Source organism: Pleurodeles waltl, chromosome 3_2 (genome assembly GCF_031143425.1).
Source record: "Pleurodeles waltl isolate 20211129_DDA chromosome 3_2, aPleWal1.hap1.20221129, whole genome shotgun sequence".
In the NCBI taxonomy this organism is placed as follows: domain Eukaryota; kingdom Metazoa; phylum Chordata; class Amphibia; order Caudata; family Salamandridae; genus Pleurodeles; species Pleurodeles waltl.
In genome coordinates this window covers 86237573-86256771 of record NC_090441.1, presented here as the reverse complement: position 1 = coordinate 86256771, position 19199 = coordinate 86237573, and the positions used below count along the sequence as shown (strand labels likewise).

The following is a 19199-nucleotide window of genomic DNA, read 5'->3' as shown; positions in this document are numbered from 1 at the left end:
GGATGGACGGGGTTCTGGTGGAATGGACTGGAGTAGGCTGGATTAGGGTGGACTGGATTGTAGTTGGGTGGACTGGATTGTAGTGGGGAGGACTGTAGTGGATTTGAGTGGGGTGAACTGAGTTGGAGTGGGGATTGAGGCAAGGTGGATGGGGGGGGCAGATTGTTTTGGATTGGAGTGGGTTGTTTGGGATTGGAGTGGGACAGGTTGTTTTGAATTAAAGTGAAGGAAACTGGAATGGATTGGGGAGCAAGTTGTTTTGGACTGGAGTGTGGTAGAATGGAGTGGGGTGGATTGAAGTGGGACAGATTGCATTGGATTGGAGTGGGCAGTCTGCAGTGTGGAAGTGCTTTGGATTGGAGTGGGGCAGACTCTAGTTTGGCAGGTTGGAGTGGGGCAGCCTGTGCTAGGGAGGACTGCAGTGGGGTGGATTCGGTTGGTGGGAGGTGGATTGGATGGGAATGGGGTACTTTCGAGTGGGGTGGATTGGGGTGAGGTGAGGTGGACTGGATTGGAGTGGGACGTATTGTTATGGATTGGAGTGGGGCGGATTCAAGTGGGACAGATTGTTGTGGATTGGAGCGGTTCAGATCAGAGTGTGGCAGACTGTTTTGGATTAGAGTGGGACAGAAAGTTTTGAACTGGAGTGGGGCAGATTGTTTCGAATTGCAGTGGGACAGTTTGGAGTGGGCAGATTCTTTTGGATTGGAGTGCAGCAGATTGCAGTGTTTTGGACTGGAGCTGACTGGAGTGGGGCAGATTGTTTTGTGTTGAAGGTGGGTAGATGTTTTGAAGTAGTGCAGATTGCTCTAGATTAGAATAGGGTGAATTGGAGTGGGGCAGATTAAATTGGAGTGGGTTGGGAGGGTCGGAGTCGAATTGATTTGGGGTGATTGGATTGGATTGGAGTGAGGTAGATTGGTATAAGGAAAAGTGGGATAGATTGTAGTGGGGCTGATTGGAGTGTACTGCACAATTATATTTTAAAGCACCTTTTTATAAATTGCACATAATAAAGAAACAACGTTGCATTGCAATATTCACAACAAGATAATCTTTTGAGAAGAGTGCCCACGAGCAAGAATAAAATAAAACATGAGTGGAAGCGAGAAAAGACAACTTGGCAAAATAAAAGAAAGTTAGCTATAAAAAGAAAACTGCAATTTTGTTTGCCCTGCTGGCCATGTTTTGCCAGTCACAATCCTTCCGTTTGCAGGGCACTAGAAGTTAAAAAGAACAAAATAGTACCTCCATCATGTCAGGAGCATCGGATGGACACTGATTAAGTTGAATCAATCAGTGCTTCCGCCCTGCACCACAGTGAGGAATGGAAATGAGGCCATGCCTGAAGTGGATGAATTATGACGCTGTAAAAAAGAGTGGCATGCAAGCCAACAAATGGTGAGTAACAGGCGAGCTCAAAGCCCTTTACTGTACACAACAGAATCTTGCAAGCGAGACGCATGCGCTAGCGCATGCACTTGCAGGCCTAACTCTAAAAACTACCTTACCAGCTCATTGAAAACAACTTGGGAATTATCAATCGTTTCCAGTGGGCTTGTATATAAACTCTACTGTCTAATGCTGAGTGAGACGTGAAAAGGAGGTATATAAGGACCGTATGTCTTTACCATGCATCCCTTTACTACGCACATAATACTACAAATTTGCCTTTCTAACTATACATATATGTGTATGTATGGACCCACATATCAATATATACATTTCTATGTGTATACACAAATATGTGTGTGTGTGTATATATATATATATATATATATATATTTATTTTTTTCCAGAAAAAAATAGAGGAATTACTCTCCACCCTCCCTCTCTTTTGTTGTTTACTCCTAATCTCTCTTAACCTCTTCCTTCCCCAAAACCCTAGAATCACCATACTTTTCTTTTCCTATACCATTTTCTGGTAATCTTGTTTCTTAGTTCTTGAAAAAACGTGAAAAGCCCACATACTTTGTTTGTAGTCTCAGAATTCCATGCATGCTTTATCCCCGTCTTGGAGACTTTAAAAGCCCCTGATGGACATCAGTGCGGCCATAGTTATAGCCAGACTGTACTGTTTGTGAGTACTCGTGATGCCTAAAACATAAGAAAATGTCACTGCCTAGCCCTAAACACTCAGCATCTGGAAGTACAAACAGCCTTCGTGTAGCAAAAGCAGAAAGTCGAACTGGGACCAAACAGCAATATTTCCACCTACAAAGTCTGGGAGCTAAATTAGCTGCCACCAGCCCTACCGATCACCCATGCCACGTAAGCCCCACCTGATCCCCGAATCAGCGGCAACAGAAAGTAGAAATAGCCACCAAAACCACCAGCCACCCTATCTAGCAGCGCTGGTTTAGAAAGTCAGTAAAATGTCAGTGATACTGCAGATTCTTCTCCCAGAAAATCTTGGAGGAGAATCTGCCGCAACATTAAAGTGTTCACCCCCTTCCTAAAACCACATTGTCTGAAAGCGAATGAAAACACTAAAACATTCTAGCATTACCTTTTAGTACCTGCAGTAACAACAACTCATAAAAGCAATCACGACCAAACCAAGTACACCGCTATCTGATCCACAACATCAACATCTGGAAGGAACGACAGCCCTTAAACAGCGCATTTCCATCAACTGTCCAAGCTGCAACTTCTAGAACACCTCTACAAATTACAATCAATTGCTTCAAGGCTCACCAGTCCAAAGGTACACTCTATCATCGTGCATTCTTTGCCAAGGTGCCAATGAGGGTTCATAAAGGGTCAGGTACTTCAAAGCTAGTTGAACAGTCGGGAAACAGGATATATTAGCTTTACAAAAAATGAGAAAATGAGCTGGAGGCGTGTGAATGGCACACCTGGCACTGCAGTTCTGTCTACTTAAACAACTGTGGAAACTGGACTCCTCACCTGAAACTGTTAAAAGCCGACTGTAAAAAGCAAACCTATATTACCCGGGCAGCTCAGGTGGTGGAAGTTTGTGTTTACGACATATGCAAAGCAAATGCAATCAACACCAATGTTTTTAATACACGTTGTGAGGAATCTAGATGCATTCACAACAGGGCGGGCTCACTGAAGAAAAAACAAAGAGTGACAAAAAGTGATGGATAGAAAGCTTAAATGAATCGCCATTCGCTGGCAATTATTATGGGCAGCTCCCAGTACACTGTGTTTCAGTCACTGTGCCACTGTAGAAAAGAACCAAGCATAGGCAGATGAGCATTATTAGGTTTGCTACAAATGAGACAGTCCAGTTCAAACTGCTAGGCAATGTCTCCTCTGCAAGGGAACACAATTGTTGGGTCTCACCAGACAGCTGAAAGTCTATGGAGCGGGAAACTCGGGGACCCGCATTTGAGTGTACCATCCCCACTTAGGGAGACTCACTGACAAATTATTTACAGTGATGACTTAATCTCGGCCACTAGCAATTACTCTAGGCCGTGTTTCAGACATTTTTTGTTCTGGCATTTGCCAAGACCTTTTGATTTTACTAAAATTATATTATATACACGCACACATCAATCACAGAGGCTTTCAGCCGGCCTTTTTCAGCTATTGGACTGTTATGGCATTTACATTTTTCTTCCACCCACTACAGCATACAATAGTCAGTCCACTACAGCCATTCGCTAACTTCATCATTCTCTTCTTCCACAAGGAGAGAAAGTAGGTCCATTCGGTGCCATGAACTACCATAGCAATGTGTGTTTTTTGAGAACTAAAAATATTTTTACTTTTACCCAATGTTTTCTCTTTTATAGTAGGTATGGCCCAGCAGCTCGCCCCACAAAGTTTCACAAAACCATGACAAAATAAAACACGTTTTTAACTAAGACAAAACCCTGCAACCAATGCCAAACCCATTGGCTTTGCCAATGCTTGTTGTTTTTGGTTCTCACTGTGCCATCACAGCTGAGGCACAGACTAGACATATTTGCATTTGGCTGGTCCATATCCATAGTAGCACACAAAGCAGACAAATAGTGGAGTGGACTAAAACGACAGCAGCAGAGAATAATTACCAGTGACTTTGATGAATTCAAACATTTCATCTGTTGCTTTCTGGGTTTCTAAAGGAGTTGCTTTAAGCGGGATGGGTATGTCTAGCTCAGTGGGTCATAAGCCTTATTATGTAGCACCCGACCTGGGGTTTCCGGTGCTTCTTACAGAGGGGACATGGCACAGCAGTTCAGGTTAGTCATTCGTGAGGCACAGACAAGAAAAATTCACAAATGTAGTTGCCACGTGATCTTAAAAAAGATGGATTGTAATGTGGCACAATAATTACCAATGGCTGAGATGTTACAAGTAGCACAGATTGATTCAAGTATTCCATTCATCACTTTTTGCTGCACTAGGTGAGCTCTGGATTTACCAGACTGAAAAAACATTGTTTCAGACAGCATAGCAGAGAGAGGCACTGAAAAACATTTTGTTGTTCAGTGACTTCCACTCCCTCACATCTGTGTGTCTCATAACTTGACGTGCACATGGCATGTGCTCCTCAAAGTATCATAACAACTCATGGAAACAATCCTAACCACCATTTTTGGTGGCAATGGAATCAGCCCTTCAACCTATTGCAAAAGGTTACAATATATCCTGACGCACTGTTTGGTACAGTGGTTACCCAAGAAACCGCATGGAGATATTCTATATGTCCGGGTGTTAATAATTTAGAACACACATTGGCAAAGCATATAGGTTTTGCTTAAATGCGCTCATGTATGCAGATTAAACACATGAAAGTCAGATGAGAAACTCGGGCCCAGTTCAACGCAAGTAGTGGGGTGGATGCAGAAAGATACATCCCATCAGCCAATAACATTTGGTGAGAGATGAACACTCCTTTGGGCTGAGACAAAACATGACAGACAAAGTTGCAAACCGATGACTGAAAGTGGCTGGTAAAACAAGCATTGGCAGAGCCAATAGGTTTCGCCTTTGTCTTTTTTTGTATCTAACTGGCTTAAAATATTTGAAAAATTTATAGTGATGTTTGTTTTATATTTTGTAAAACAAACATTATTATAATATTTTTCTAATATGTATAAGCCAGTTAGATAGAAAAAAAAAGATGGGCGAAACCTACTAGCATGCAGCTTAAACGAAAGAAGACAGAAGATGGCATGCGGGACAGAAGACAGCAATGAGGACAGGAGATGGCAAGCGTTAAAGAAGACAGAAAAGAAAGAAGACAGAAGACGGCACGCAGTAAAGAAAAAAGACTGCAACAAAGAAAGATGACTGAGAAGGAGGCAGTGAAGCAAGAAGACATCAGAGAAGAAAGAAGACGGCTTAGAGGAAGAAAAAACAAGCATTTTCAATGCAACGGGTCTCGCATTTCTTCGAGTTAGAGCTATTAGCGTTGTAAAGCAAAAAAAAAACACAGCCGATCGCGCTATGTTAAATGCAGCGCGATCGCGCTGCGTGGAAAATAAACAGATAAAGTAGTCCGGACTCCAGGCTGAAAACATCGAGCCTCGTATGTTTTTGGTACTTTACCGGTGCTGTGTAGGTGGGCTAAACACCGGAAAAGCCATGACGTATGCATGCCTTTCACAAATGAAAGCAGTCGGATTTTAAAAGGCAAGCCCAGGAACCAATGTAAGTGACTGACGTGGCATGGGCGTGGTTTCAAGCCCAAAGAGAGATTACAGAATGGACGGAGCACTTTGTGCTTGCCCATAAAAAGGAGTACTTTCAGTGTCATGGCCAGAGGAAAGACAAAGGCCAGTGCCCAATGGGAAGTGACCAGAAGAAGCACTTGGTCCATGGGAAACTCGACGGAAAGTTCAGCCAAGAAGACAAAGAGGACGAAGTGCTGGCCAATCTGAAGCGCGTAAATCAGAGCGACGTTGGAGTAAACCAATGGTAAGTTCAGGTAAGTAATGGGCTGGTTCTAGGCCCCTTTTAGTTTTTTTTTCTTTCTCTTTTAATAGCAAAAGATTTTGAAGGAATGCGCCCAAGCGAAACCTAAAAAAGACAGTAGCTGAAAGATGCACAGCCAAGTCCTACTCTATGAATAATTTTAGCAGTAGGATTGCTGAACCAATACCAGTCATACAGTCTCTGTGAAACTTATAACACAAGCTGGTGTTGAGGACGGTCCCCTGACACGAACACGTTGGTCCCGCCTGAAGCCACCTTTGATATGGACTCCCAGTTGTGTACTCTTACGCACAGGCAGGCTGGAGCTACAGAAGCTGGTCTGACCTGAGATACAGACCCCCCCCCGCCCCCTCCTCGCAGCAGAACAAAGGCACTGAGCTACTCCGTCTACGTCTTAGTATGTTTTGGAGGGTCGCAGACAACCAGGGGTAATTTTCTTTTTACAGCAAATAACTTGTAAGCCATACTGGCGTCATCGTGACTGCACACTTAAAGATTAGAAAAGGCAGCATCTACTCCGGCGTGCACGCACTGGACTCGGACAACCCCGCCGCGGAAGGGAATATAAAGAATGTTTTTTTACAATATTCTCTTGCTAATTAGGAGGCAGACTTGCTCTACTCTCCGTAAACCGAAGGAAATCGCGCCCTCTGAGCGGTAATTAAGCGTAGAAAGTGCGTCTCCTGCGCTGAGGCGTCTCAGGTCCGGCTTAACAGAGAAGGATCTGAAAGCACCGGGGAAGGGAGAGGATCCCCAGCTACATAAACTCACACAAGTCAATGAAGCAGCGGGGTAATTTACATGTTCAGTGCTTTCATGCGCTCCCGCCCTGCCTCTGCACACAGCCTGCAGTACAAAGAAACCTCCTGGGAGTAAACAGAAACAGGGCATTACAGTGTAACAACGTGCCCAGACACGAAAACATATATGGAAAAACATCGGCACACAGCGATCCAGTGCTCGGAAGCCGTCTTCTTCAGATTTCACACTGTATGGTGCCAGGGCTCTCGCAATTATCAGCTTTATCGCGTCAGGGGTCCCAATGACCCCCCCACCCCCGTAATCATAACATCAAGTATCCCACCGACACCCCCGCATCACATTAAGCATACCAGTGACCTCTCCACTACAACATCAAGCATCTCAGTGACCTCTCAGCATCGCATCAAGCATCCCAGTGACATCTCCACTACAACATCAAGCATCCCAATGACCTCTCAGCATCGCATCAAGCATCCCAGTGACCTCTCAGCATCGCATCAAGCATCCCAGCGACATCTCCACTACAACATCAAGCATCCCAGTGACCTCTCAGCATCGCATCAAGCATCCCAGTGACATCTCCACTACAACATCAAGCATCCCAGTGACCTCTCAGCATCGCATCAAGCATCCCAGTGACCTCTCAGCATCGCATCAAGCATCTCAGTGACATCTCCACTACAACATCAAGCATCCCAGTGACCTCTCAGCATCGCATCAAGCATCCCAGTGACATCTCCACTACAACATCAAGCATCCCAGTGACCTCTCAGCATCGCATCAAGCATCCCAGTGACCTCTCAGCATCGCATCAAGCATCCCAGCGACATCTCCACTACAACATCAAGCATCCCAGTGACCTCTCAGCATCACATCAAGCATCCCAGTGACATCTCCACTACAACATCAAACATCCCAGTGACCTCTCAGCATCGCATCAAGCATCCCAGTGACCTCTCAGCATCGCATCAAGCATCTCAGCGACATCTCCACTACAACATCAAGCATCCCAGTGACCTCTCAGCATCACATCTAGCATCCCAGTGACCTCTCCACTACAACATCAAGCATCCCAGTGACCTCTCAGCATCGCATCAAGCATCCCAGTGACCTCTCAGCATCGCATCAAGCATCCCAGTGACCTCTCCACTACAACATCAAGCATCCCAGTGACCTCTCCACTACAACATCAAGCATCCCAGTGACCTCTCAGCATCGCATCAAGCATCCCAGTGACCTCTCAGCATCGCATCAAGCATCCCAGTGACATCTCCACTACAACATCAAGCATCCCAATGACCTCTCAGCATCGCATCAAGCATCCCAGTGACCTCTCAGCATCGCATCAAGCATCCCAGTGACCTCTCCACTACAACATCAAGCATCCCAGTGACCTCTCAGCATCGCATCAAGCATCCCAGTGACCTCTCAGCATCGCATCAAGCATCCCAGTGACATCTCCACTACAACATCAAGCATCCCAATGACCTCTCAGTATCGCATCAAGCATCCCAGTGACCTCTCAGCATCGCATCAAGCATCCCAGTGACCTCTCCACTACAACATCAAGGATCCCAGTGACCTCTCCACTACAACATCAAGCATCCCAGTGACCTCTCAGCATCGCATCAAGCATCCCAGTGACCTCTCAGCATCGCATCAAGCATCCCAGTGACCTCTCAGCATAGCATCAAGCATCCCAGTGACATCTCCACTACAACATCAAGCATCCCAATAACTCCTCTTCTATCACATTCAGCACCCCAGTGATCTAGGCAGTGACACGTCAAGCATTCCTGTGACCCCTGCAACATCACTCCTAAGTTCCCAGTGACCTCTCCAGCAAACCAACAGCACCACAACCATCTCTCCCATACAACAAGTAACCCGGAGACCCTCTAGCATCACTACAAATCCTGCAGCATCATGCCTAATATCCACGTTATCACTCCAGCATTAATGCCAAGCATCACTTCAGTAAAACAGTAAGCATCCAAGAAAACTGTCTAGGATCATCCGTAACCCTACTGACCCCTTCTCTCTATCACACCTTGTGCTTCTCTGACGCTCCTGTGCTGCTTCAGGCTCCGTGTTACTTCCTGCCCCCTCTGTGTTGTTCTGTCTCGCCATGGGCTTCTGTACTTCCCGTCTCAATGTTGCTTTGTATCACCATGTGCTTTTGTGCCCCAAGTATTGCTTTGTCTTGGTGTGCTTCTCTGTCCCTCCCGTGTCGTTCCCATCCGCATGTTGCTCCCATTTTCCTTTTGTGCCCCTTCCTGTTTTTTTTCCCTTTTAGTTGCTGATCCAACTCAGATCGGTTACTAAAATTAAAAAAAAAATTAAAATCCAGGTGTGTCATTTTTAGGCACTCACATGCAAGGTGAATGTCGTGGCTGTCCATTTCAAAAGGTTGTTCCCCCAAATTCTTAAGCTATCCTTGACAGCATCAGTGATGCTTTCAAGCATGGGTAAAACTCATTGTCAAAGCCAACAATTCCCAAAGAAGCGACCTATTGGCTTTGCTAATGTTTGCTGTTTTTGATTAAGCACTCAATAAGAGATCATGTGTTTATCAGCTGTCTCTCATGTACTTCTCTTCCCCCCCTTCGCTGTGCTCTGTGTTGTTCCTACCTGCATTCGCACTCGTGTGCTTCTCCCCCCACACATGCTTCTTTCTTGCTCCTGTTATTCTCCCTTGAGTGCCCCTTACCCTCTCACCCTCCTGTTCCCCATTATTGCCCCGTTCCCACTTCCTGTTGATGCCTCCCTTCCACCAACCGATTTTTTTATTTTATTTTTTATAAATATCAAAAGAGGACCAGACAGCAAATTGCTGCAGGCAAGTCCAACTCAAAACTGGTTTTGTGCTACTATTTATTTTTTGATTCATCAATCCATCTTAAATCAGCAAATATATTTTAAAAAATGGGTCCCGCGTTGTTCAATAGGTACATATGAGTAATAGAACATATGCACACATACAAAATGAGGCAGCAGCATCACAGTGCTTTTTTTAAAAAAAAAAAACGTTTTGCCATGCTGCACAGCACCTTGCTGTGGTAAAAGGCACTGGCAACGCCAATAGGTCCCAAAGGCATGAATTTGGCCTTTGCTTATTTGGACTTGCTAATAGCATCGAGGACGTCTCCAGAGAACTCCACAACTCCACTTCTACTGCTTTAAGTGGAGACGCTCATGAGATATCAAAGAAGGAGTCTGAGAGAGAGGAAAATCCCATGCAGAGACCAAAAGAAGAGTAGTAGAATAGGAAAGAGCGCTAAAGATCAGACAGATTCAGATAAAGGGCTATTACACCGCAGTAAATAAATAGTTGAATCCTCTGTTATGGGACATTACAGCATTCTAGATAGAGGGGAAAGCAGCACAGCAACTTTTAGTATACAATCAAAGCACTTTAAAAATCATTTAAAACACCCAGTGCATATTCTAAAATGCCGCATAAATGATGTCACATCTTAAAATGTATCCAGTTACACGATGGCAATTGATCCCAGTCACTGGTATATGGAATGACTTATTTAGGAAGATACAACTTATATTTGAAGAGAGGGATTTGATGAAGATCACTTTTTAGTCAGCAAAATCCCCAATATTTTTTTCAATTACTTTTAGACTCCAGGGGTGGCTTCTCTGCTATGGCGGAGGAGCATCACCACCCACAGCCCCCCCGCCCCCCCCAGAGAGGAGCAGCTGCAAAACATTTATAGTAGAGACATAATAAACTCCATTTATTCTGTTTTTACTATAAAGGGGGGTGGGCCACAGGCATGACTGGGACAGAGGGGGAATGAACAGCACTCCATCTCAGTGCGCATGCATGTTTGGCCGGTCGTCTCAAGCTGGCCAAACATACATGCACAGCAGGCTCTCTCCAACCCGGCAACGAATTGATGAGCTCTGAATTTCCTAATCGGCTGGTAAAGACCTTCAGAAGGCAATTCTGCAGCTTTTTCAAACAATCCTGGGGGCCACCTGGAGTTCCTCTAAGCCCCAAGTATCCACCAGTCGGGCCTTTCCCTGCACAGACTTATCTCATTAGGTCTACGTCTGTAAGAGGAGTCTACCGCTAGAAGTATCCATTGGAATACCAAGTAACTAAACTCTGGTAATGGGCTTTCTGGTGGACGCACTATATAACCTTCCTCTCCACCCTCACAGTTCCGAGGGTTCCATGTTGGATTCAAAACAGTCATGATCTTCAGGCTCTTACTGATGCTACCCTTAGTAATCATTAAGCTTGACCTGATAGTGTTAAATCCACCTGGAGTACCACATCTGCATACTTAAGAGAGAATTATTGGATGCATTTATGCCCTGCACGCACTGGAACAAGTATGACTAAGGGATCACAGTCCTGAGGAAGGCTGAGGACCATGTGGGCCATTTGAGACAGCTGAAATAAGTCAATTTGCTGTATTTGGGAACAATAAATCCCTTAGATTTCCCCCATTTTTATTTTCATACCACAGCACTTGACCCACAATAAAACTTATACTAACAGGTATCACTTCAGGGATTTTTATTTACACACTGATCCCACATTACCTCACCAACAAGTGAGACACAAAACGGCCACCGAAGTGCTCTTGGTAGATGCACTCTGCTACCAAACTGTCGGGTGAATGTAGGCAACTCTATGATGACACCTAGGTTGGTATGTGAGAGTTTGTCGACATTTTTCATGACTAATCAGGCCCACACTGGTTTGTTTGTGATGGTCCCCACGCTAACTGAATTGTCCAATGGATCCTCAATATTACACTTTAGACACCTGAGGTAATTGTATGTTTTTACTACTTAAGATAGGGCTACTGTTACCTTGTGTATCACTCTTCCCGTTTTTTTGAGTGCTTAGTGTACCATCCTCCCTCTTATGCAGTGCTTGAGGGAGAATTTACATCTCAAAAATACACTGAGTCCTCATACACCACATTTATTGTAACACATTTCACTGTAGCTTTTAACTAGTATTTAGTCAATGATCAAAACCCACACCAAACCCACTAGCTTTGCCACTGCTTGTTTTTTACCGGGTTTGACCTACAAATGGGTTATGAGTTTTGGACAGCATGTTTGGACGATTTTGGCATATTAACTTGTTATAGATTTTCCAATAAAAAGTATTCTTTTTATTACAAATTTTGAAATCTTAGGAGCAGAGAATTTGTTTCACGTTTTGGGGCATGGTTTTCGATACAGGAGTTTTAAGCAGGATACGCATTGCAGGTTTTGAACGTGTTTTCTCCAAAGTTGATGGCAAAAAATGACCTGGGGGTTTGGGACTTCAAACTAGTTGCTTGTTCTGGAGCGTGAATGTTTTGGGTATTAAATGTGTTTTAATTCTTAGATCTCTACGCTATTACAGCTCAAAGATGTTTTTTCTATTTATCCTGCAGAAATATTCAGTGTTGACGAACACAGGCAGTACACCATCTGATGCTGTGGCGTCACCATCTTCATCCACGGTTCCAGCAGACCAGCCTGGAGTTATCTGGTATACGTCAGTATTTTCAGGTGTATCAGAACAACTAATACAGAGAAAGTATCCAAAGGCCATAACTTCAACAACTAATTACATTGCTGTCTGTCACTGCAGTGCTCCAGTCCTGGGTTTCCTTTTACAAATAATGTTAGGTGTGTTTGGTTCTTACCACTTAAAAAAACCTTTTAGTTGTTAACAGAAAACCAAGGACTGGAGCGCTGCACCCTTGGTGACATGGAGTCATCCGGTAACCTCGCCCAGAACATAGTAGGTTGTGAAATTAAATGAAAGAAGTCGTGACCACACGAAGCAAGGTGGCAACCCTAAGGTGAAGAAGCCTGTACCATGCCTGGAAAAAGCTTCTTTCAAGGGGCCCAAATGAGAAAATAAGAAAGATAGATCCCCTCCTTCAAGCCCTTCCATGATCCAACGCGCTTCACCTGCAAAGGTAGACAACAATGCAGCAGGTTCTCCCTGCACTTCCGTTCACTGGGTGTCACGGTTATAATCGTTTAATTGGGCGCCATTTTACATTGGCAGAACACTTGGGTAGTCCGGGCCATGAGTTTCCAAACTCTTCCATCGCAGGTCTGATCCAGCTTTGTGGAAGTGTGCGGCAGTACGGTGCGTCCATTGTAACGAGGTGCGCGCTAAGTAGCGGCGGGTGGTAGCAAGTACTGCACGGACAGCCAGTGAGTTAAATATTCTAGCTGTCTCTCATCGTGTGCGACTGCGGGTGGTGAGTGGTGTGGCTGAGTGAGCAGTGCTGCTGTCAGCACGCGATCCTCCACTGTGCGTTCGATCAGCGTTTCGACGTGTGTCAGAGGTTACGTTTAGCACGTTGTAAAAGCAGGGCGCACGTGTTGTAAACCCCACGGCCGATGAGGCTCTCTCACCAATGAACCTACGATGCGGAGACACAACCTGCTCTGCAGGTTCAGACTGTGCCAATGGCGGCCGTTGCATCTACTTAATAATAGGAAAAAACAAGTGGCATGACATACAGACTTCCAAAGGGTCCAGCCACACCTTATGGCAAAGAACAAGTCAGATAAAGTGGCAACTGTGCTCTATTGGCATGCACGATAATAACACCATGACGCACTGTATACTGATTACACAGACACCTGAAGCAAATTCGCTCAGTGCGTATCTTCGTTACTGCATAAATGCGGGCGTCTGGCCTCCGGTCATTTAAACACTCATTATTTTCGAATACACACTTAGGGTCTGTCTAGACCTAGGAGCAGTGCCGTATTTCTGCAACAACTTCCACGCGTTGATTCCTTCCCACTTTCTCCGGCCACCTGCTCAACGAAAGTACAGAGGTTTGACTCTTTGAATTCACATCACCAGCTGCCACCAAAGCCTAGAACTACTTTGCCTTCGCTTCGTAATAAATCTAGGGGCGGACGAACTTACGTTTAGCCCAGTTCTATAAAGTTGTACATCATGAAAGTTTCCAAACTGAGTGCAATTTGCATAAAGTTGCTCGCAGAAGAACTATTTTGCAACAACATTAATCTTTTAAGAAACCTCGCCCACTACAAAGGAGTTTCGGTTAGATTTTTGTTGCCGCAAACCCTGCTTTTGAAGAATTTTATTTTTAGGAACTTAAACCTTAGCAGCCGAAGAAAGGTTGCATATTTTTTAGGGAAGCTTCACAAGGCTGAGTAAAAACCAGTGCCTAATTTGAGGCGGTGGGGCGAACAGACACTTATTTTTAAAAGGTCGGCACTTATTTTTCTGCATCAGGCAATTACTGCGAGCAAAATACATATAAGGAAAGAAGGAGGAAAGAAAGACGAAAACGCGTCACAAATGGAGAATGCAGAGCCGCAAGAGTGAGCTGAAGGGGCAGAAAGTGGCTGTAAATGGGTCAAAGAGGCCCGAGATGGCGTTAGAATTAATTTGCCTCGGTATTCCGTCCTCGCACATTTAATTGCAGCAGCGTTTCAGATAACAGCTTTGGGTACCGGCACGTTTTTTATTTACAAATCAACCTCTGGTTAAAAAAAAAAAAAAACTCTGCATTCCCCTAAACACATAGCACCCTGGTCTGGCTTTAAAACGTCTTCGATTTTGAACCAACCACACTTCTTACCTCGAAGGCTGTTTACGGCAGCAGATTATAAACGAAAGGCCAAGGCTGGAAGCGCGGTGTCCTGTCAACATGGAGTAACCCTGCGGAGCGCACTGACTACTAGAGGATCGAGTGATGCTGGACACGGAGAGCTTCAAACTCCACAGCCCTGTGCATTCTGGGACTTATGGTTTACCCTTCTGTCATAAACGAAGGCCAGCTTAAGAGAAGGCTCGCATGGGCACAGTGGCAGCTGCTTCACAAAAGCAGCTGGTTTGCGGCGAATACAATATAATGATTTGACACACAGCAGATGCCCTAATGCACCAATCAACGTCTACAAAAAGCACTGGATGAATTTAAGCAGAGCCACAAAACATTAGCAAGAGCGGGTTTATGCAGCTCTGCTGACACCCAAACTGAAGAAACAATAAATTCAGATTCTCCTTGGTTAGGAGACTGCTTTGGTTGGGACTACAGAGGTGGGAGGACTGGAGGCAGGGCGACTGTCAGCAGGAGACGTCCAAGGTTCAAGCACCTTGGCCAGGCAGAGGAGCTGGAATCCATTCAGCCGCCTCCTGGATCCACAGTTTTTACCTATGTAAACCACCTAGAGACAAATTCGGCACACTGTGCAACAAAGACGGAAAAGGGACAAACGCTCTCAGTTATGGATAATACCAACCAGCTTGCAATTATATATTATTAACTGGAGACATCCATTAGTAATTATATGCTAAAAAACGCAGTAAGGCCTTGAAAAGTAAACTGGTTTTAGGCATCTAAAAGATAAGGTATTGTTACCCTCTGCACCACTAAAGCTTTGTACTTTATTGACTTTGTAATAATGATCAAAGGCTAAGCAGGTCCAGTGGGACGTCAACATGTGACTTTCAGGCTAAACAAACAGCAACAGCAGCAGCCAAGGATCTGACTCCGCAAGGCTGCCTACTGTGTATCCCCCTGAGGCTTATGATCTGGGGAACCTTGGTACTTAAGCCTTAGGTGGCCGCCCCATCCATTCGTTGGTTGTGACTTTCTCCCAGAGACAACTGAGCTAGAATTGTCATAAGACTCTGTTCTGACTTAGCAAATCAGCGAGTCTGGAGTACTGATTTGTTCTACAAATGCATTAGATAACAAAAGCTTCTAAACTGAAGGTCTTGGGATGCAAACACAGAGGCCTGCAGACACAATGTGCTGCCCACCCTAAAAACCAACTGGCTTAAGTATCATAATGCAATGATTGGTAACATCTAAGACCCAGAACTGGAAACCTAGAGTTGCACTGAAAAACAGCCACATGGTCAACAACACTTGGTTGTGTGCCAAGATCTCACACCTCACCCAAATAAAATATAGGTGTCATTCACTCTATGACCTGAGCTTCAGACACTTACCTGCAGCAGCTTCCCTTCAGCTGGGGTCACCTCAGCCACCTTCGCAAACACTCCTTCAAGGGTCAAGTTGTCCTTCTCTGCTGAATCCATCCTCAGTGGGATCACGCGGATCAGGGCCTTCTGGGAGGCTGCACGTTCTGACTCCACAGCTGCTGCCAGCACCAAACCTGTGTGCCCAAGTCCTGCCTGCAGAGTCGCCATCAGCAACCAGGGCCAGAGGATTACCAGCTGCCGCTGGGAGCTACTCATACTGCCCACTGCAGCGCTGGGCAACGGGCGTCCATAGCGCTCAGCAATCCAGTGGAGCCCCCAACCGTCAGTGTACAGAGACTGCCATCACAAGAGAAATCTGCACCACCCACAGGAGAGAACAATGGAGTCAGGCCTATTGGTCAATGTTACATATGACTTATACCGTACCACTCAGAACCTTGATGCTGTTCCCATTGGTGATGTACCCATCTGGGTGTACTGTCAAATATGTAGTGTCATATATACTTATCTTCTTGCAAACAGTTAATTTCATCAGGAGATGAACCCTGTGGCCCTTGAGACAAGGTTCAATCCACTGAGGAACAGATTCTTCAAGCCTGAGCATTCCAGTGCCATACCACCCACAGTGCATAGCACATTTTCTTGCTCCCAAACATATCTTCTAAAATTTGAAAAAAGACACATCGTCAACTTTCAATGAGTGGCCATTTCCAGCGGAAGAGGAACTAGAACAGAAATTGGGGTAAAACAAAGGGCTTTCCAAGCCATGCCTTCAGCCTCCCCAGAGTCAGGCTCTGCCAATTCTCCCATCATTAGAATGCTCTGGTCTCAATTCTTGGGTCTTGTCGAGTAAACTCAATGACTGGGCCAGGCCAAAGCCTGCGATATCAACCCAGGGCGACGTGGTCTCCTTACCCAGCACTGAGCAACATCCAATAGTGAAGGCCTTTGAAAAGGCCCCTCTTTGAAGAACATATAGGGATCTCTAGCAGGACCACAATCCGGTCTGAGCCAGGCGCTCCCCACAACTCCCAGCACAGGGATGCTGGGGTGTGGATGATATGCAGCAGGCAAGTCCCTGCCTCTCTCACGCTTGTTGCAACAGGGCCAGGCAGCGGCTCTCCCTTGAGGGAAGAGCTTTGGGTCCCCTTTTCAAGTCCTCCTGGATTTACAGAGCTATTAGTTTGGTTACAACATCTCTGAAGCTCGCTTGCGGTGAAAGCAGCTCCTCTCATACAGAGCCGCACCTCATCCTGGGATCCTGAGGCTTTTGTTGCACTCCTGAAACTAAACTTTCCAGATACTTGGCATTCCCATGCTGTTGCTCTGACCCCCACAATAAGCTGTCCCTTGTTGGATATAACCAGTACATCAATAAACCTCGTAGATAAAAACAAATCTCTCTATCAGGCACATTTCTCTCCAGAGAACTCAAAGCAAGTGGTTGTTTGGGCCATCAGTTGCTTTCCACTCCAATTAATTTCTCACTGTACCCACGAAGCTGTGTTTCTGCTACTAGGCTGTTTTTCCTTCTCCGAAGCTATTGCTCCCATTCCTGAATTTGCTGACCACTGTTTAAGTTGTTGTTCTCTTTACCTGAGTTTTCTTTGTCAGGTTGGAGTTATTATCTTCTGGGGATTTTCTTTTTATCCCTTGGTTGAGTTTTTCAATCTTATGAAGATATTTTTTTATTTTCTTGATGGACTTGGTGATCTTCCTCTGCAGACTTGTTGATCGCAACACTTAAGTTGTGATCGCAACACTTAAGTTGTGATTACCTTTGAGAATTTGTTTTCCTCTTACTGTGTTCTTGCCGCCCTGGGGAATTGAAATTCTCTTCCTTTAAGTCGTTTCCTTCCCTGCCGATGTGGCCCCTTTATGGGTTTGTTGATACTCCCATTGAACTCTGATCTCCAGTGTAGTTACTGTTTTTCCACTGCATTTAATGACCACATGGGTGAGTAGTTTCCTCCCGTCAGCTTACAGTCAGTCCTGCTCCTCGCCTACCCTGGTGGACTTGTTTTGCCCCTGTGGAGCTGCCCTGCAGAGCCCTTTGAAGTGCGGTTTGCACACCGAATATACAGAGGGCAGCGGCGCTGTTTTCTCCCCGAGTGGTGAAGGTGTGCTTATGTGGAGTCGCTGTCTACCGCACGGGCTTGCTGTTCTTCCCCCGGAGGCTACCCCCTGAGGGGTTGGTGTAGTTGAGGTGTTCTTTGCTCTTCTCCTGCGGTCACAGTATCACCCTGAAGCAGTTCTCTCCGCTGCCGGATTTCTGGTGTCTCCGTGAAAACCTGCTGCTGCCGTGGAGTTGTCTCAGCCTCCCGAAGGCGTCCTGCCCCCGTGGGGTGAGCTGGCCCGTGCAGTTCGCCCCCCACCTTTCGCCAAGGGTGCTGTCCTCCACCGCACTGCTGCTCTTTCCCCGAAGCCCCAGAGCCCGTGAAGTTGTCGCTGCTGGAAGTCTAGTGACAGACTGTCACTGTCACGCTCCTCTGACTGCCCCTCGGAGGCAGGGGTCTCCGGGCAGAAGGCCGTCGCGGATCGCGATCGGGGAATCACCGCACAGGGCCCGAGAGAGCCAGCAGAGAGAACGACACGGCGGCGGAGCACGGCGGCGGAGGGATCACTCAGGCCCAGATCGAGAGGAGGGGAGAGAGAGAGAGGAGGCGTGAAACGGAAGGCAGGAGGTGTAAGGGGCGGGGGCACCCGGAGGGAGGAATGAAGTGGGGCGGGATGTAAGAGGAGAGAGATATTAGAACACGAAAAGAGAGGGCAGGGTCAGGGCAATTAGTACAGAGGATGGGAAGGCTAGGAGGGCGGGCCATACATAGTTGTGAGAGCAATACAGAATGGTATTGTGGGAGGACCAGAAAGAGCAAGGGGCGGGATAGTCACAACTGCGGGAGGAACACAGTGGGCTGCAGAATAGAAGTGGGCGGCACGGAAAGATCGGGGAGAGACAGGTATTTCTGAACGTTTAGTTAAAGAGGTGCTGGAGATGGGCGCCTCAACAAATTATCAGGGAGAGCCGAGCCGAGTCAGGGGTTTGGCTGGGAGCCCGTGCACGAGTTGAGACCTGCACATAGTTGCGACCTGTAGGTGGCTGGCTCTGTATATACTATAACAGAGTGATATATAGTGTGCAGAGTCCAGGGGTTCCCCAGAGGATTAACAGAAGATAAAGTAGATAATACTAATGCTCTCTTTTATGGTAGGGTGGTCCAGCAGTTAGGCTTATCAGAGGGTAGTGCAAAGCATTTGCAGTACACCCAGACAGTAGAAGAAGCCACCCAGGCCAATGTTTTTTTTTTAATATAGCAAAAATATATTTTCTTAATTTATTTTTAGAACCACAAGATTGAAGTTGCAGGTAAGTACCTTAAAATTGTCGTATTTCACACAGGTATCAACAGAACTTTGAAATAGGTAAATAATACAGTTTCTGAATTATTGGCAAGAATCTGTTTTAAAAATGGACACAGTGCAATTTTCAGAAACAGTTCCTGGAGGGAAGTAATCTTAGATCGTTTTACAGGTAAGTACAACACTTACAGTTTCAGTC

The 19199-nt window shown here is 45.8% G+C and overlaps 1 protein-coding gene across 3 annotated transcripts in view; it reads right to left on the bottom strand.

Annotated features, from left to right (window-relative positions):
* The window catches only part of RNF43 (ring finger protein 43), a 320896-nt gene extending 302562 nt beyond the window's left edge, over window positions 1-18334 (bottom strand). For all 3 annotated transcript variants that reach the window (XM_069226861.1, XM_069226862.1, XM_069226863.1), the window contains exon 1: window positions 15647-18334. In XM_069226861.1, coding sequence (XP_069082962.1) covers window positions 15647-15895 — 249 coding nt within the window. In that variant the 5' untranslated portion in view covers window positions 15896-18334. The remainder of the gene's footprint in view (window positions 1-15646) is intronic.
* Window positions 18335-19199: the final 865 nt, after the last annotated feature.